General features: G+C 35.1%; 1 protein-coding gene across 1 annotated transcript; it reads right to left on the minus strand.

Annotated features, from left to right (window-relative positions):
• Positions 1 to 13,238: 13,238 nt before the first annotated feature.
• Positions 13,239 to 13,667, minus strand: LOC122273240 (protein FAM200C-like). The gene has a single exon (XM_043057311.1). The coding sequence runs from the start codon at positions 13,665 to 13,667 to the stop codon at positions 13,239 to 13,241; it is 429 nt and encodes a 142-aa protein (XP_042913245.1).
• Positions 13,668 to 21,228: the final 7,561 nt, after the last annotated feature.

Here is a 21,228-nt window from a genome sequence, read left to right on the forward strand (position 1 = left end):
TGTGTAGTGTTGTGGCTCTTGTTCTTAGTGATTTAATGTGTTCTAGGTAGTTTAGATGATGATCCAATACTATACCTAGGTATTTGATGTGATTTACTGGTTTTATTGCGTTACCGTCTATTTTGATTATTGGTTGTCTCTGCTTGAAAGGATTATTAAAAGTGATGTAGTTGCACTTGTTAATTGACAGTTTTAGGCTTTGTGCCTTACAAAAGTTGCTGAATTGTGTCATTGCCTCATTAGCATTTGATTCTAGGTGTTTCCTTGTTTTGCCTGAGACAATGAAGCTGTAGTCATCTACAAAAGCTTGTGTTTTAACATGGTCGTGTTTGAACTGTTGTAAAAAGATATCCGCAATGATAAGCCATAGTAGGGGTCCTAGGCAGGAGCCCTGTGGACAACCCTTGTAGATATCGATTTTAGTTATATCGGTACCACCGTTGAACTCAACTGACCTGTGTGAGAGGTAGCTGTTGATTATGTTTGTGAGCTGAGTCGGACAGTTTATAGAATTTAATCTGTGTATTATGTGTGTCCACTGTATGGAGTCAAAGGCGCCCTTGATGTCGACCGATATTAGGGATTTATAGTATTGCCGTTTACAATTTTTATTCTTTTTGGCTGTTTTGGCCTCGCTAATTACAGTTTTTACAGCCGACTCAGTCGATCTGCCTTCTCTGAAGCCAAATTGGCAGCCAATTGCCTCTATTCGGAATTGACGATAAGCGAAATATGAGTTTAGGCTTAGTAGGAGATCATCAGGATTAACCATAAGGAGTAATTTGATTATAAGTCCCCTTGTGCTACACTCTATCTCACGCCTTCGTGACGTCAAGCATGAGCTGTAGTGTAGTTTCGTATTTGTATTTGTCTTGCTGATGCATTATAATATGTTGATATTTTCTTTTGTAGTAGAGAAGCGCGTACGGAAGTCGTATTGTTGTTTCGGAATGTTTTGCGGGGGTTGGAAAGCTTTGCTAAATCATAAAGCGATGTTGAATAACGCTTTTTTGTCCTTCTTTCTTTTTCGAAAGTTTTTTAAAGCATTGGAAGAAGGCTAATGGGGTGTTAGTTCTCAGGAGATGCAGCGTCTTAACCAGGTTCAGGAAAAAGTATAATATATATGATATTTTTTACGCATTAGGAAAGTATATATTTTTAAGGCAAGATTATTGTGAAATGGCTGATTTTATTATGAGACAAAATTTGAACCCCAAGTGGCCCAGCTATATTGTTTCAATTTGTTATAGAATATTGTGACATCGGAATTAAGCTGCTCAAGGTGTGGGCCCCAACTCAACCGAGGGTGATATACCAAGGTGTTGTTGATATTCAAATAAAATTCCATTTTTCCTCTCCCTCTCAGGTAGGTTGCGCGAGTTGCGTAATCTAATGTAACGGCTTTCCGATAGGGGAAATCGACATATATTAGTTGAAAAAGCTGACTGATTGTTGGTTGTTTCGGATGTATTCCTTTTGCATTGCACTGTGTGTAATATATTATTTCCTCATATTATGTTTTAATAAATACTTTATTTTCCGGCATTGTCCTCTGTGTTATTCAACATAACAACTCAAGGTATTTAAGGTTTTTCACCGATTTCGTGTGGGCAGTTGTAGTCCCGTCCATCTTAATACATGTTTGCCTTCCGAGGTGTTTGGCGTCTTTCGGAAAAATGATTAGCTTTGTTTTTTCAAGAGCAAAAGCAAGATTGTGACTCCTGGCCCAAATAGTAAGGGATAATATCTGGACCAAGTCTCTCAATTCTCTACAGGATGGAGTGTTTCATTAGCAAGAAGATGTCATCGGCAAATGCTAGCAAATTGCTATCATTAAAATTGAAATTATCTAATAGTGAAGTAATAAGAATGAGTAACAGAATGGGTCCCAGGGATGAACCCTGGGGTACCCCTTCATCAGTTGGTGATTCAATAAAAGTGCCATTAAAGTTAAAACAGTCGTGACGATTGTTTAAAAAGTCAAAGATTACTGCCAGCGCCGAGACCATTAAGCTTTTGTTTAAGAATATGCCACTTTGCAGAGTTGAATGCATTTTTGATTTCCATGGCAACGCCTACTGTGTGTCTGCCCTGCTGTTTTGCATTTGTAACATAATTGACAACAAAGTTAAGAGCATCGCCTTCTCTACTGAAGCCAAATTGGCTTTGGTGTAAATTGGTTTTACTTTCCGAGAAGTAGATTAGTCTTTCTGTGATAAGTTTATCTAGAATTTTACCCCAGGTAGACAGCAGTGAGATTGGACGATTACTCTGGGGGAAGCGAGGGTCTATACCTTGTTTAGGTTTCAAACAGATGAATGCAGATTTCCAAAGTTCTGGGAAAGAACCCAGTTGTAAACATTTGTTGAGCACAGACCCGAACCAGTTCTTTGTTACAATAATATAAGTTCCTGCACACCTTAGCTGGAATTCCATCCGGCCCCTGAGACTTGTTGGATTTGATTCTACTGATGACGAGTTCGATATCAGTATAAATAAAAAGGGGATCATCAATGCCTCCCTCTGAGATGAATCAGGGTGGTGTCATCCTGTAACATGGGAAAATGGTAGTTAAGTATATTAGTGATTGATTCTTTATAGCTACACGTTCTGGAGCCGTCTTCCTTGAGGATAAATATGTTATTTAGTTTTCTTGCGTTGACACCTTTTGAGATCTTGCAAGGTTTGCCAAAACGCCGAGTTTGAGGTGAAACTATCAATGTATCGTTTTATTCCATTATTTTTTTTATGCCTGAGCATTTTTATATATTTGGCCAAGTGCTTCTTAAATTATATTTTGTTACTATTACGGCTTAAATCGTCGGGACTCTTTTGAAGTTTTCTTCTGAGTGGTCTCCCTCTTTTCCTCATTGTCACGAGAGTGTCTGTCCACCAGAGGTTTTTGGGTCTTAATTTATTAGTGTTCCGCTTGTAAGTTGTTCGGTGACAGATGGCGATGATATTGTAATGAGAGATGATAGTAATTTGTTACTGTGATTACTTGTAACCATGATCATTGCAAGAAGTTGATTTATCTATAGTTAATTACAATTGTAATCAATAACTGTATTTTGTAATTGATTTGCAACTTGAAGAAAATGACTTAATGCTTGCATTTCTCGCTGGTTAATCAAAATTTTATTCTGAAAAATTAGTCATGCCTAAGGAATTTATTCGTCCATCATTATTCAAAAAATTGCATAAATTTGCATAATGAATGATGAATAATGACAAAATTTGCATATGAATAATCATTCAGAATAAATTTAGTAATGAATAAAATTTCCGTGAATGAATAAAATTTCACTGATTTTAAGAAGCATAATCAATCATATAACGACGCATTTTTTATTAAATTTCTTTTCCGTTAATTTCGAATTCTGTAGAAATGGTTCCAATAGTATGGTCAGGAGAGCGATCAAAAGTCTAGTTCGCTTAATTTTACTTCTTGCATATTTTGCAATATCTGGATGAATTTTCAAGCTCATCGTAACATTTCATACACAGTTACGAAATTCGTTTACCCTGTACTTTAAGGTATATGAAATATTAAACCATTTTAAGACATGTAATTTTAAATAAATAAAATAAAACACTGCTTCCTTTTTCGTGACAAATGTTCATATAGAAATGAGGTAGTTCAAATTTTAAAAACTACCGTTTCAGAAAATAAAAAAAATTTAATATATATTTTAATCTTAATAATATTTTTAATATTGTTTTAGTGATTAAAACAGCGAATAAAAATTATCCGGTAAAAAAAAGCTTATTTTTTAAAAGAAATTGTTAATTTAATTAATAATAAAAATGATTTTTCGTGAGTTCAGAAGATTGGTTGATAAGTATTCTTCTTTCAGATCTGACAATTTCTTTTGTTCTCGTATCGCTCTTGAATTGCTTCTCAACAATTAAAAAGTTGTTCAATTTTAAGCACAAATGTAGATAAGCATGTCTATCTGAAAGTTCTGTTCGCGAAAAAACATGTATGGTTTTCAGATAAACAAAAGGTGTTTTATTCACGCTATGATGAATTACAATTTTTTTTTATTTAAATTTTCTAATGCATTAGGTTATTAACCGAAATTTTGGATATTCTTTCGTATCTGATTTCAAATTCGCAATCAATTTTCCTCTCCCAGAAACAGTTTTTAAGCAATTTAATAATATAATTCTATCCAGAATTTTTGAAAATTTAATTTGTGTGCCTACTTATAGTTTCCACTTCTCTGCTGCGTAAAAAGTGGTAGGAGGAAGTAGAAAATACGTTTTCGATACCATAAATTATGAGTTTGTTCTGCACAAAATAATCTATATGATTTTTTCCTATAACAAACAATTATTTTTAATTCACAGGTACTTTTAACCACGCTGAAGTCGTGTTCCTTACAAAAGATACACATTTACGTCACAGGGAATTAAAATGTAAAAAGCGGTAGAAATTTTATTTTTTTGTTACTTATTTAATATGACTATGAGATACATTTCAAATTGTTCTTGTTGAAAATTTAAGTATAATCATTCTCGGAATCCACTTTCAATAGTAACTGAGGAAACTAATACTTGGTGCACCGGAGTACCTGGCCAAAAAGGCCACCTCCGTAAATTATATGATTGCAAACTGAATCAAAGGCCATTGATATTAAAATTATTTGGGTTAGTAAACTTAATGTTAGGTAGCTAAATAATATTGTGGTAAAAAAAATAGAACAGGGATAACACGAACAGGTAAAAACGTAAGCAAACAGATAAAGTCATAAGTTCTTTAAATTAATTATTATTAATTATTATTCATTTTTAATTTGTAACTATTGACAAATAAGCAGTTAGTGATTAGCATTGTTAGTAGTTGAATTTGTAAATTGAATCAAAATGAGCCGCAGCAATTCCGCAAAGGATTGGGCCTACCCAAGAAGGTGGAAAAAGGGTAATGATGATAGAGGAGATGAGGAGCCAGTCAGGGGGATAGCAAAATCAAAAATGCGACTCAAACGATGTCTTGAAGATTTTTATAGTGATGGAGAATGGCCTTAGGTCGTCTCCTGCACTTAGGGTCATCTAGGTCGTAATTAGAGGAAGACCAAATTAGGGGGTTGGAGTGTCCAGTGCTCTTAAGAAAATATTTAAGAGATCTATTTTTGTATAAGTCGAGATGGCTAGGCGTACAGGTGTCATTACGGATATTTTTGTTCCTGAAATACCAGGGTGAATTTTTGATATTGCGGCGGGTTTTATTATAAGCACTCTGTAAGAGTTTAAGATTTGTTTTTGCAGCCCCCCCCCCCGAAGGTGGGTGCTACATATGTTAATAGAGAGGTGAGAAGCATTTTAAAAATTAGAATCCTGTTATTAGTGCTGAGGGGAGAGTTCTTTTTTAGAATAACTAGAAGTAAAAACTACTCCGCATTGTGCAAAATTCTAATAAATTGGTAGCGAATTGAAACCTTTAGAATTAGTAACCTTTTAGTAATTAGTTTTGTAAACCTTTTAGAATTAGGTAAGTTACGCACACTTTTTAAATGCGTCGCCACGAGAAAACCGTACTAATGTTGAATTTCTTATGATATTTTATATTTTTAATATGTCAAATTACAATAAATGAAAGTGAATCATTAAAAATTTCAAAAAATTTATTTACAATTAATTAAGTTTCTCTTCAGCCAAATTCGAATTCTGTCCAATTCCCATAGTATGGTCAGGAGAGCGATCAAAAGTCTAGTTCTCTTAATTTTACTTTTTGCGTGTTTTGCAATATATCGATGCATTTTCAAGCTCATCGATACATTTCATCCAGTTATAAAATTCGTTTTCTCAAAGAATATTCTATGCAAAACGTAGCCTTAAATTATTTATAAAAAGTACTGCCTCCTTTTACGTGGCAAATGTTGAGATAGAAATGAGGCAGTTCAATAATATTAGAAACTACTGTTTCAGAAAATAAAATATATTTAGTATGAATTTTAATTTTGTTTCAATTTTCATTGTAAATACACAGTGGTAATAAATTAAAAAAGGTATCTATTAGCAATACTTTTGGCTAGTGGATACTGAAAATAAAAAAAAGGAAAATATTTCTGAATATAGTTTATTTTTTTAACGTTGTGATATTCTGTGTAAAACATCTTCATTTGAAACATTCTAGTTTGTCTAACATAAGTACAGTACCAGACTTTCGTCTGGAACTGTGGCGGTGACTATGGTAACGAGGCATCATTATTTCAAGTAGGGGAGCGGGGTTCTTCTTTAGGACTAGTTTCGGCGAGAGAAAAGGAAACCTCTTCATCGATGCTACCCTCCCTAAAATGCCCTCTTCTTGTTTCCATAGCACCAGACTGCCGCAGACTTTGCGGCGGCGAGAGTACCTGTCTTAGACAAACAGATTGAGCTCGAGATTGTTAATGTTTACATTTATATTGAAAACACCATCCATAACAACAGATATGTAAAAGTACCGTCGCCTATTACTCTCAGCCTACTCAGCCACTGTAAAAATTAAACTACTCTATTCTATTGCTTATTCTACCATTTACTATTATACGTCTATTTGTTGATACTCATTTTTTTCCATCATGTCAAGCGTGAGAAAAAAACTNAACTGAGGAAACTAATACTTGGTGCACCGGAGTACCTGGCCAAAAAGGCCACCTCCGTAAATTTTATGATTACAAACTGAATCAAAGGCCATTGATATTAAAATTATTTGGGTTAGTAAACTTAATGTTAGGTAGCTAAATAATATTGCGGTAAAAAAGATAGAACAGGGATAACACGGACAGGTAAAAACATAAACAAACAGATAAAGTCATAAGTTCTATAAAATAATTATTATTAATTATTATTCATTTTTAATGTCAGTAGTTGTATTAATAGATTGAATCAGAATGAGCCGCAGTAATTGCGCGAAGGACTGGGCCTACCCAAGAAGGTGGAAAAGGGTAATGATGAAAGAGGACATGAGGAGCCAGTCAGGGGGATAGAAAAATCAGCAGTACGACTCAAACGATGTCTTGAAGATTTTTATAGTAATGGAGAATGGCCTTAGGTCGTCTCCTGCACTTAGGGTCATCTGGGTCGTAATTAGAGGAAGACCAAAGTAGGGGGTTGGAGTGTCCAGTGCTCTTAAGAAAATATTTAAAAGATCTATTTTTGTATAAGTCGAAATGGCTAGGCGTGCAGGCGTCATTACGGATATTTTTGTTCCTGAAATATCAGGGTGAATTTGTGATATTGAGGAGGGTTTTATTATAAGCACTCTGTAAGAGTTTAAGATTTGTCTTTGCAGCCCCTCCCCGAAGGTGGGTGCTGCATATGTTTATAGGGAAGTGAGAAGCATTTTTAAAATTAGAGTCCTGTTATTAGTGCTGAGGGGAGAGTTGTTTTTTAGAATAACTGGAAGTAAAAACTTCTCCGCATTGTGCAAAATTCAAATAAATTGGTAGCGAATTGAAGATTAAACCTTTTAGAATTAGGAAAGTTACGCCCACTTTTTAAAAGTGTCGCCACGAGAAAACAGTAATAATGTTGCATTTCTTATGATATTTCATTATATTTTATACGTCAAATTACAAAAAATGAGAGTTTAATTTAGTAAAAAATTTCAAAAAATTTATTTACAATAAATTAAGTTTCTTTTCAGCCAAATTCGAGATCTGTCCAAATCCCATAGTATGGTCAGGAATGCGATCAAAAGTTTAGTTCTCTTAATTTTACTTTTTGCGTGTTTTGCAATATATCGATGCATTTTCAAGCTCATCGATACATTTCATACACAGTTACAAAATTCGTTTTCCCAAAGAAGAATATTCTATGCAAAAAGTAGCCTTAAATAATTTTAAAAAAAAAATACTGCTTTCTTTCACGTCGTGGCAAATGTTGAGATAAAAATCAGGTAGTTCAATAATATTAGAAACCACTGTTTCAGAAGATCAAATATATTTAATATAAATTTTAATTTTGTTTTATTTTTCATTGTAAATACACAGTGGTAATAAGTTAAAAAGGGTATTTATTAGCAATACTTTTGGCTACTGAAAATAGAAAAAGGAAAATATTTCTGAATATAGTTTATTTTCTTAACGTTGTGATATTCTGCGTAAAACATCTTCATTTGAAACATTCCAGCTTGTCTAAGATAGGTACTCTGCCAGACATTCGTCTGGAGCTGTGGCGGTGACTATGGTAACGAGATACGACTATTGATTGTCTCAGATAGGTACTCTTCCAGACATTCGTCTGAAGCTGTGGCGGTGACTATGGTAACGAGATACGATTATTGATTGTCTTAGATAGGTACTCTTCCAGACATTCGTCTGGAGCTGTGGCGGTGACTATGGTAACGAGATACGACTATTGATTGTCTTAGATAGGTACTCTTCCAGACATTCATCGGCAGCTGTGGCGGTGACTATGTTAACGAGGTATCATTATTTCAAGTAGGGGTGCGGGGTTCTTCTTTAGGACTAGTTTCGGCGAGAGAAAAGGAAACCTGTTCATCGATGCTACCCTCCCTAAAATGTCCTCTTCTTGTTTCCATAGCACCAGACTGCCGCAGACTTTGTGGCGGTGAGAGTACATATCTTAGACAAACAAATTGAGCTCGAGATTGTTATTGTTTACATTTATATTGAAATTACAATCCATAACAACAGATATGTAAAAGTACCGTCTCCTATTACTCTCAGCCACTGTAAATATTCAACTACTGTATTGCTTATTCTACCATTTACTATTTTACGTCTATTTGATACTCATTTTTCCCATCATGTCAAACTGTATGAGAAAAAAATTATATTAGTAGATTAGGAAATTTAATATAAAGTAGTAGATAAATTATTTTACTTCAGTGAGAAATAAAATTGTGTGTTAAATGTACAGTGCAATTTTTACTGCTTTGGAGAAAAAAGCGAATACAAATAAATATTATACTCATAAGGAAAATAAATGTTTCAGTTTATAGATGAATATCGGCAAAGATTATTTGTTGAAAAATACTTCTTTTTTATTACTTCTATTTGTGGCAGTATTTAAATAGATGTTGATTAAAAAATTATTAAATATTAATGTTACAATAAATTACTAACTTAACGAGAAAGTAAACATATTTAATATTGTAAATTTCTATTTAAATAAACCACTTTATGTCCTTTTGCCATACCATATCATGGAGGAGATAAGAAGCCTGTCAGGGGGGCAGGAAGAAAGCAATGTCTTGAAGATTTATATAGTAATGGAGAATGGACTCAAGCCGTCTAAGGTATATGAATTATTAAGTCATTTTAAGAAATGCATTTATAAACTAATAGAAAAATACTGTTTTCTTTTTACTTCACAAATGTTGAAATAGAAATGAGGTAGTTCAAATAGTAGAAACTACCTTTACAGATAATAAAATATATTTAATAAATAATTTAATTTTTCAAGATGCGTCAGGGTTTTTCGGCCACGCCAGAAATTTATTTGAAGAAGGTACCTGCTAGCAATACATTTGGCTGGTAGGTACTAAATAAAAAGAAAGGAAATTTCATTGAAATAGTTAGGAAAAGTTTTTTTTTAAGTTGCGATATTCCGTGTAAAACTTCTTCATTTGAAACATTCTACAAAAGGTGTCTGCTAGGTGTGTCATCATTCGAGTTTGCGAAATGTTTTTCCCAGTGGTAGTAAACTAAAGAAAATAAAAAAAAAATTTTAAATTTAAGAGTTGCAATTTTATGTTATAACCATCGTTGAATAGCCGACCCAATCTCATGGGTTTACGACTACTAATGTTCATCTCCGTAGCCTTGTAATTTTGAACTAATCCAGAAGACAAGGAAAATTCTGACTCAGTATCCCAAGAGATATTGATTTGTTACGGGAACATGGAGGACTTTGAGACTCGACAGATTTAACGTGCATCAATAACCATTTACTACACGGGGAGTCTTTTGCCGGCAAGGATTGAACCCACGACCTCTTGGACATGGGCCCAGCGTTCCTACCGACCAGGCTATCCCGGCCCTAAGAGTTGCCATTTATCAGGATATAGGTTGGTTTTCCATTTAGAGCACTATGTTGCGATATCTTTAATTTTTTTTCTCTGGAATAAATCAAGTGCCCCACGCACTTTAGTTATTTCAGAGTGTGATTGATTTTATGCTAACTACGGTGTCATTGGCATACAGTGCGGAGATGCCAACTTGCTCCGGACAGCAAATATATATTTTAAAGTGGAAGTTTATCAATTGTGATTCTTGGTTTAATAAATTCAATTTAGTATATTTTTATCCACCATTATTTCTAAATAATTCGTAGGTTTACATAATTCACCACTTTTAGTAGTCATGACCTGCTACACGTCCTTAAAAGCAAGTAAGAATAGTCAATTATTAGTAAAATTGTTTTTGTAGTTATTTACCGCTTTTTTTATCATTTTTGCGTGTCCGGAGCAGTTGGCATCTCTGACAGTGTCGTTTAGGCTTTCCTCTTGGTTTTTTTTTAAAAATTTTATATGTGGAAATTAGCATAGATTAAAAAGTAAAGCTGTCCAAGAATATTAGGTTGAGGCAAACTGGCTTTAACCCCTTAACTTGTGCGCTCGAGTTAATTTGAGCTCGCTAAACAAGTCAAACTGTGCACACTCGAGATAATTCGAGCGGCGTTATATTTTATGCTACTATAATGTTTCACACTCGAATATAATCGAGAATTGAAAATAACTATGTGAAAGCTAAGAAAAATCGTTTTATTGATATTTATCATTTATATAGGATTGTAAGCTATAACACTTATTTATTCAAGAATAAAATCGATACATCGATGCCAACTTGCTCCGAACAGCAAATATATATATTTTAAGTGATAGTTCATCAATTGAGATACTTGGTTTAATTCTTTATCCAGCACTATTTCTAAATAATTCTTTGGTTTATATAATTCACCACTTTGCAGTTCTTATGTCACTTATGTTATGTTATGTTCTTATGTTATGAGAAAGAAAGAAAAAAATTATTATGAAAAATTTTTGCTGATTATGAGAAACCGCAGAGTTTTTATTCAAATTCAAAGCGTTATGATGTGAAGGAAGGTTGATGCCAGGGCTCGAAAAAACTCGGAAATTTTACCCGTCCCCGAGGACGGCTGGTCCAACAATGTACCCGTCCTCCTTTGAAACTAACCCGTAGCTTCTAAATAAATAAAAATATAATTTTCTCTTATTTATTACAAACATTTTTGCACAATGAATTAGTAGTTACTAGGATTACATTATACAGTAATAAAAGAAATACTAGGTTACCAATTGTAACCTAGTATTTCTTTTATGAAATTATTTATTTATTTCATGAAATAATTTAAATGACAAAGGTCAAGTTATCTGGAATGACAGTTTATCCGAGGTTAATGAGTTTTTTAAATGAATCAAATATGACGTTTGCCAATTCCACAATCAAGTCAATGATTTACAGAGGTTTCTGTACAAAAATCCGAAAGTGGTTTTCCATTTAGGTAGATGTTCTTAATTGCGTTTAACGCTTCGTGTTTGAGACCAGTACGTAATGTGTTTTTTTGTAAGTTCATCGCTGAAAAGCCCCTTTCAACCGCTGCAGTCCTCCCAGACGGAGAAAACATCAATTCCACCATGCTGCTGTATTGTGGGTCATTTTGCTGCATTTGGTCTGACGAAGGAATTAACAGGATTTCTAGATTAGAGGGTCATGTTAGAAGTGAGCCGCTACGCTAGACTCCTGTAAGATAGCAAAAATTGAAAATGTATCACGAACATTAACGGGAAAATGGCCGTCCGCGCGAACGTCGGATTCGAGGAATTCATTGTCCGCCGGGAATTTTTCACCGCCGAGGACGGGAGGACGGGCGGTTTTTCGAGCATCGGTTGATGCATATTATGACGGAAAAGGGTAAAATCTGGTAACAAATAAATTTTATTTTTAGTTTCTTTTCGGAAACAGTATCAGTAGCGACCAAATTTTTTAACGGATTCAATTTATTTATTAAATTGCTTCTTCCCCGTGAAAAATTTGAAGGCAAGGTAAGACAAGACCGTAAAAAATTAATAGCAATGATAAATTGTTTTTTTGTTAGGATAGATTTACTTCTCCAGAAAATTATCTATTACTGATATTCTACCACCACTAAAAGTTTTCAAGCACCGCGGGAACCCTGACTACTTAATCTTGGAAAAGAAGTCGATTTATATCTATGCTGAAATTATGAAAGAAATCTTGATAGAGTTACAGATAATTTATTTTTCGAAAAAAATGCTGGAAAATGGAATCTCTTTCCATAGAAGGGTTTTCAGCCATGGATTAATGTATATTTTATTCTGAGAACAGAAACATCTTTGCCATGAAACTAAAAACTCCCACAATGCATTTTATAACACTTTGCGTGGTCAATTCGCCTACTGAATCGAACAAGATTGAAATCACTTGCCAAATAAACGACTATGATCTTGGAACTCGAATATAGTCTAGTTCAGTGGTTCTCAACCTCTTTTGGACCATCTCCCCCCTCTTGCGGTTGGCTAACACATATCGCACCTTTCTCTTTATGCTCAAAAATCATTCATTGTTGCTTGTGAACAACCAAACACTGAAAACATGCTAAGTTGTATTTGATTTTAACTTAAATTGCAATGCAAATAAAGAGACAATTTTATCCCGCCATTTTTATTAATTAAAAAAAAAAATTGCATCTTTTTTTCAAAAAGATTTTTTCCCCAATAGCCACCTGTGTTAACATCCGTCAATTCAGACATATACAGGGCGATTTTGTTGGCCTCTCTTTCAGGGGCACCCTATTAGGTGGGCCAACGTCGCTCCCACAGTGAGGACAGATAGTACAGAAAAGGAAAGAACATCCATGCCTTGTCCGGGATTCGAACCCAGAACCTTTCTGATGCAAGGACAGTTCCCTGGCCACTACACAAGCCGGTCGGCATTTTTCAAAAAGAAATAATATTTAAATAGAATAATCTAAACAAAAGTACAATTTTTTAAGTTCATATTTTAATGTAATCAAGAAAAAAGTTAAAACGTTAACAACTAAAATTTGAGAAAAAAATGAAGATTGAGAAAGTACATTTTTATTACTTCAATGACTGCTCTGTGCTTGGTATATTTAAGTTAAAGTTGGAGTGTCATGTTTTATGTTCGACAGATTTAAACGCATGTTTCCTTTGAAGCAAATGTCCAACCCATTTCTTTGCTTTTTGAGCAGCTGGACGACAGAACTAAATCCTCTCTCTACTAAATATGTTGATGGGAACGAGATGAGGAGCTTCTCAGTTTGTAAGTGTCCATAAGCTTTACCCAAGCTAACTTGTAACCGTATTTTTTAAAGACTACTTTAGCCTCACAGTCATACTTCAAATCTAAAAACTCTGTCTGCAAAGAGGAAGTGAGCTTATCCACATTTTCAAAAGAGAAAGGATCGAAAATCCAATCCGGAATTTCTAATTTCACCGAATCTTTAAATCTTGATTCCACATCAGTTTTTAACTGATCAAGGTGATCAGTAAAAATCAGGATTTTATTTTCGAGAATCTCGATATCTGCTGTTGAACACTTTTCAAGAGCTGGGAATTGCATTAGCTCTTTGCGACCAATGTTTGACTTGTATATATCAAACTTGGCAATGAATGAAGATATGATTCCCTTAGCCTTGATAATGTTCATTTATTTCCTTGAAGTTTTACGTTGATTTCGTTCATTTTTTAAAAAAATCCTTGAGGTACGCAGTTTCCAACTTGCGTTGCTTCAAACTCTCACTTAAAGTGATCAGTGGTGTTGAAAAACTCAGTAACCGAGTCAAACAATTCGAAGAAACGGCGCAATCAGTTTCCTTTTAAAAGCCATCTCACAGCTGTATGTAGGAGGAAGAGTTCAAAATCTTCATCCTTTTCATGGCAAAGTTCTCGGAACAAACGGTCATTAAGAGAATTCGCTTTGATTTTATTGATGCCAGAAATAACAAATTGTAAACTGTCATGCAGGGCACCACTCAATTTTTTTGCAACCAAATGTTGACGATGAATGACACAATGAATGGTGATAATCTCCGGTACTTCTTTTTAAGATGTGCCAGAAACCCAGTATGACGACCAGACATGGCAGGAGCACCATCTGTTGCACAAGCACTTACATTTGTAAGGGAAATTTCTTTTTCCTCAAAATAATCTTTGACCAATTTAAAAATCGACGATCCTTTTGTATCAGTGATCAACGTTTTTGTAAGCAACATTTCCTCGTTAATCTCCTTACTCTCATTTATTAATCTAAAGTAAGCTAATACAATAGCTTTGTTATCTATCACAGTTTATTCATCAATCTGCAACGCAAATTTACCTTCTTTCAAAAATTTGATGAGTTTTGATTAAACGAATGAGGCCATCTTATCAATTCGCCTGAAAACAGTATCGCGACACTGATGTCTGGAATTTTCCTGAAAACCATATTATAACTGCCAAACCGCTGAGTTATCTAGTGATAAATGTTTCGTCTATCAATCCGTTTCTCCTATTACATGCCTTTTAAAATCGGATGACAGGGAATGAGACGAGAGAGAAGCATTTGAGGAGAAGAAAGGTATATAAAAGACTATGACTTTCAACAAAAGAGAATTCTTGAAGGTCTGATTTCCGCCTGCGATACCAAAACGTATGACGAAAACGATCCTGAACATTAAGTTTTTTAATTTTTAACTATCATAATTTTTTGTCTACACCAGAACCATAAGTTTTCATATATGTTTTCCATTTCGATCTGAAATAGCTTTTGTTATTAATATTTTTTAGCAATTTTCCTTTTTTGAATATTCGTCGCCTCCTGATCGCCCCCCTAATGTTAGAAACAATATCAAAATTTAAGTCAGAGTTTATACATTAAGTCATAAGAGTCTATACAGAATTTATACACTCTTTATTTAAGACCTATACACTCATCATTTAAAGAAACAATGCTGTTAAAATCTAACGAATCAAGAATTTTGGCAGTGGAATTAAAATCATCAAAACACACATCCTGGACACAGAACAATATTGAATAGCTATTATTAGAAGCCTGCCTCGACTTTTATCTGACAATCAAACTGATTTTTATGTTTCCCATTCTGCATTTTTCTCTGGTGTTTCGAAAGATTCCGATAGTATTTTCTTCCATCTTCTCTTTTAAATATTAATTACAATCCCTAATGTCTAGATATTTTCTCCCTTTACTTCTGATAAGGATTCCGTAACGCGGTGATTTTGGAACACATTGCATAAACAAACAGACGTACTGTTCACCCGATGTGAGAAAAGCTCCAGCAAACAGCCTTACTCAGAAATGAGAAAAAATCGATAAAAAAAACCGTATCATATCTAACTTATTTCCGAGGATAGTAAAATTTCCAGACAAACTACCACTACTTAATGCTCTTCATAAAATATATATGGATCTGTTTTTTTTTCGCCTGAAAAAAAAGTAATTGGTAAATATATTATAATTAGTTAAAGCTATATAATTTTATATTTTCCAGAGTTTCAGCAGTTGCAATTCTTGACTATGTTAAGTCAAGTGACTATAACTTTATCTAACCTAAAAGCAAGTTAGAAACTATAAGATTTTACTAGAAATTTTCTCCTTTTAAAAATAAATTACTTGTAAGGCAATAGAAAAAAACTTCAAACCGCAAGAGATTTCGGTAGCATTTTAACTAGAACCAGATCATTAGTCTTGTGTTTTAGAACTATTAGCTTTTAATAATTATTTATAATCATTATTATATTTGTGAAAACGTTTCAGAATTTTTGAATTTTAAGGTACATGAATAATTAAATCATTTTTAAGAAATATAATTTTAAATAAATAAAGAAAATACTACTTCTTTTCATGCGACAGATGTTGAGATAGAAATGATATAGTTCAAAAACTACCGTTTCAGAAAATAAAATAAATTTATTATACCTTTTAGGTAAAGATCTTAATCATTTAACTTGAAAATCAAAAATTAATAAAAGTATCTTTCAGCAATATATTTTGCTGGTAGATACGGAAAATAAACAGAGGAAAGCATTTCTCAATATCAGCTACTTCATTAAAATGATTATTAGTTTTTTTTTAAGAAGTTGTGATACTCTGCGTTAAACATCTTCATTTAAAACATTCTATGTACATTTGGCTGGTGACGAAAGACATGATCTGAACATTTGAATTTATGCGAAATGTTTTCCCAGTGGTAGAAATCTAAAGAAAATTTTTGCTTTAAAAAAATGAAGAGTTGGCATTTATCAGGATATAGGTTGGTCTCCCACATAAATCACCATATTCCGATGTCTTTAATTTTTTTTTCTGAAATAAATCAAGTGCAAGGAGGTGTTTGATTGACTTTGTGATAACTATGGTGTCGTTTAGGTTTTTCTCTAGGTTTTTTAATGGGGAAATTTGCATAGTTTAGAAAGTAAAGCAGTCGAAGAATATTAGCTTGAGGCAAGCTGGCTTTAACCCCTTTTAACTTGTGCGCTCGAGTTAATTCAAGCGGCGCTGTATTTTATGCTAGTGCAAGAATTTAACTACATAATTGAGCTTTTTTCAGGAAACAGGATGACTCACGTAGACGCCCTTAGCCGATCTCCAATCAATGTATTTTGCGTTAAAATCGATAATATTTTAGCAAGACTCAAATCCGCCCAAGATAAAGATACTGGAATTAAGGCCATAAAAGGACTACTTAAACTTTCGAATTATGAAGATTATAGCGATAGAAATGGAATTCTCTATAAATCTGTTAATGGTGGTTGTGTCAGAAAATATGCAAACCGAAATTACAAAAACAGCTCATGAGAAAGGACACTCAGGAATTAAATATACGGAAAAAGAAATTGGAGAATATTATTTCATACCCAAACTCAAGCAGAAAATAGAAAACATCATAGCAAATTGTGTCCCTTGAATACTGGTTAATCATAAAGGAGGTAAAAAGGAAGGACTATTACATCCATTGCATTAAGAAGATATGCCTTTGAAAACTTTTCATATTGATCATCTCGGACCTTTGGAGAGAAATATGTGTTAGCGATAATAGATGCTTTTACCAAGTTTGTATGGATTTATCCTACAGAAACAACAACGTCAGCTGATACTTTAGCCAAATTAGAAATCCAAAAAGCTGTATTTGAAAACCCTTCCCAGATAATTTCAGATAGGGGTACAACATTTACCACCAGTGAATTTACTGATTATTGCTCGAAAGAAAATATTAAACATCATTTAAAAACAACTGGTTTACCAAGAACAAATGAACAAGTAGAGCGTATTATTCAGACCATCATATTAATTCGTTCAAAATTATCTATAGAAAATCCAGTGGAATGGTACAAGCATAGAAATAAAGTTCAACAAGCGATTAATTCGACCTATCAAAGAAGCATAGACACTACTTCATTCGAACTGCTTTTTGGGACAAAAATGAATAATAATGGACTGGGAAAGCTAAAAGAAATGATTTATTGAATTTCAGGCTCATTTTGAAACCCAAAGAAAAGAATTGAGAAAAGATGCAAAAGAGCAGATTTTTAAAATCCGAGAGGAAAATAGAAAGACGTATAATTTAAGAAGGAAAGAACCGAAATCTTACGAAGTTGGATATTTAGTTGCCATTAAAAAAACTCAATTAGGACCTCATTTCAAGCTAAAACCAAAGCACCTTGTCCCTTACAGAATAACTAGTGTAAAAGGAGGAAATACGTATGATGTGGTCAAAGAAGGAAGTCACGAAGGACCCATCTGCTCAACAACCTGTGCAGAATACCTTAAGTCATAGAACAGTTGTCTAGAATTTTAGTGCATGCCAAGACGAAAAAGGAAAGACTGTCATTTATGAAGTTGAAAAATAATTGCTAAAGAAGTGAATTTAATATTTTTAAAGAAAATGAAAGAATTAAAAGACGAAAGACGTTAAAGAAAAAAGACGAAAGACACTAAATAAAAGAAGACAAAGGCGTTGAAGAAGAAGCAAAAGACGGAAGAGTGAATGTGCCTGAACTGATTGACTTTTACCTGACTTTTTGATGAACTTGAAAGGCGATATTGACCCAAAGCATTTATTTTTTTCAGATATCAATTATATTTTTCAATCTGTTCTACTTTTTTGTACTCTTAGAGTCGCTGGAGAACCAGACGATATCCAAGATGTCCGAATCTATGGTGCCAGTCCCTGTAAGCTGAAAGCTGATCCATGTTGCTGTGCCAGTCCCTGTAAACTGAAAGCTAATCCTTGTTGTGAGAAGCAAGGCAAATCCTTTAAACACACCTTCTGCACTCAAGGGCCTTTCTGGGCCAGCGGTATCAACCGCCAAACACTCCGTTAAAAATGGAGGTGGTGGGTTCGAATCCTGTCGTAACCGTGGATGTGTTCTATGTGATGTCCTTCTCTGTGCTATCTGTAATTCCAATTGACAAAGGTTTATAAGCCTTAATTAAGCACACAAGCCTGATGTTGTACCAATAAACCAAAAAATAATCCTGAGCGCATGACAAAAAAATGAGTAAGAAGACAGTTGTAAATAAGTACAGGACAATAAGTACAGGCCCGATTCTTAGATGAACACTTGAATCCATTATCGTCCGTGTTAAGACCTAACCACTCCAGCTTTCCCCACAAATATATTTCTTAATAACGAGTTGGTCCACCATTAGCCCGCAACACAGCTGCAACCCGCCTTGGCATGGATGCCACAAATCCTTGGTAGATGGCAGCCGGAGACATATTGTACCAGATGTTTAAGCAACGGTCACGCAAATCGGAGATATTACGACTTAGTGGTCTTTGAACTCTGATCTGCCGTTCCATGACATCCTAAATGTGTTGTATCGGATTGAGATCCGGTGAGTTGGGTTTTGAGCCTTGTGACACGGAGCGTTGTCCTGTTGGAAAATTCTATTTCCAGCTGGAAAAACAGAGGCCATGAAAGAGTGCAACTGGTCTGCAATGATGTTCAGATACCCCGTAGCATTCATGGTCTGCTCTACCACAACCACGGGTCCCAGAGACGCCCAAGAGAGCGTCCCCCAAAGCATAATACCGCCATCATGGCCTGTGTATGACCTACTGTACATTGAGGGAGTAACTGTTCGCCTGGAAAACGGCGTATCCTGACACAGCCGTCGGCGTGATGAATGACAACCCGTGATTAATCTGACCAGACAACTCTCTACCACTGATCCATGGACCAGTCGCGATGTTCCCGGGCCCGGTGCAGGCGTAGTTGGTGATGACGCTTGGTTAGCAAAGGTGCACGAGTGGGACGTTTGCTGTGTAGCCCCATATCCAACAGTGTCCGCTGAACAGTGTGCTCTGATACTATTCTACTTGACCCTGCATTGTATTGGGCTGTCAGCTGAGACACTGTCTGGTCAAATACTGTTGGTTTCACCGTCATTCATCCACTTTGCATAAGTACTAACTACTGTAGATCGCGAACAACCCACGAGTCGTGCAGTTTCGGAAATACTTGCTCCGAGCTTTCGAGCCATTACAATCTGCCCTCTATCAAAGTCGCATAGATCAGCAGCCTTTCCCATCCCACACAGAAGTAAGTGAAGGAATGATTCTTCAAACTCTCCAGTAAGAGTTAAATACCACTTCCACCTGATCACGCGCCTTCCACGTCATCCAGGAGAGTTCATTGCGAAAAGTAGGGGTGGTCATAATGTTTTGGTTCTTGAGTGTATATATATATATATATATATATATATATATATATATATATATATATATATATATATATATATATATATATATATATATATATATATATATATATATATATATATATATATATATATATATATATATATATATATATATATATATATATATATATATATATATATATATATATNTATATATATGCCGCCAATTGCCCCGCATTATCCCTGGAGTGCACTTGTCCTAGATTTGCTCACACAGCTTTGTCAAGACTTAGGACCGGCCATATAAAATGTTTGATCTTCAGAGCAAAAGAAAAGACCTATACCTATTATCATTGCTCGGCCATCGCTTCTCCATCTCATTTTTTGGATTGCATTGGTGCCTCCGTGAGGCAGCTGAAGAGTGGTGGAGAGACTGTCTATGACTTGCTGATGCGACATGATCTTTTGGACTTGGTCTAGGGCTCTAGACCGAGGGGATAAGCAACAACAAAAACAAAATATACACTGGTGTGCAAAACTTAAGCAACAAGTGCGTTTTTTGTCATAACTCTACAAGAAATCATACGACTGACATGAAATTTGAATATGATGTACATTATTTTGTACTTAAACGACGGTAAAAGAATAATGGCGCAGAAATGAATATAAAGCTTAAAGTAGGGTATGGAACAAAAAAAAGGCTTTATTTGACATATAGTGGCGTTACATATGATTGCCTGAAGAAGCGTAAGTACAACTGGCCGATGTTACCTAGTATGGGATAGGCCCTCCCCTTACTGTAATTGTTGCTTGGCATCGTCTCTCCATGCTAAGCACCAGATTATCCAGGAGTTCTTGGGGTAAACGTCTCCATTTCTCCTTTAGTGCATCTTTCAGCTGATGGGTGTTACCAGGAGGATACTGTCGTGTCGCAAGACGTCTCCCTAATACATCCCACACATGCTCTCTGGGATTTAGATCTGGAGAGTAAGCTGGCCTATTCATTCGTGTGATATCTTCACTTTCCAGTAGCAGTACGGTGCGGCCGGGCATTGTCATCCATAAAAATGAAGTTTGGTCCAATGGCCCCTCGGAACAGACGCACATGGGGTAGGATTACCTCATTGCAGTAGCGGTCTCCAGTTACAGAACCTCGGTCGAAGATCTGAAGCTCAGTCCGCCCGTTCAACATAATGCCACCCCAGACGACAACTCCAGGACTACCGTAACGATCTCTTTCCGTGATGCTATTGGGATGAAATAGAGCTCCAACCTCTCTCCAGACGCTTGCAGCACTAAATCGACTCTCATCTATGAAGAGGACGCGACTCCATTGATGAGGTGTCCAGGTTTCGTGTTCTCTGCACCACTCTAAACGGTGCCGCCGATGGCTAACTTTTAAAGGTATGCAGCGTTCAGGACGTCTAGCAAATAAGCCACCTTTGTGGAGGCGTCTGGCAACTGTAAATCTTGATACTTGTCGTTCTGTGGCTGTGCACTGTTGCTGAGATATGGCGCTCGCTGATTGAAAACGGTTTATTTTCGCCTGGAGGACAATGTAAAGGTC

Source organism: Parasteatoda tepidariorum, chromosome 6, assembly GCF_043381705.1.
Source record: "Parasteatoda tepidariorum isolate YZ-2023 chromosome 6, CAS_Ptep_4.0, whole genome shotgun sequence".
NCBI lineage: Eukaryota > Metazoa > Arthropoda > Arachnida > Araneae > Theridiidae > Parasteatoda > Parasteatoda tepidariorum.

Bases quoted from the DNA above. Each gene is read 5' to 3' on its own strand.
- LOC122273240 (XM_043057311.1), bottom strand. From the start codon at position 13,667: ATGAACATTATCAAGGCTAAGGGAATCATATCTTCATTCATTGCCAAG.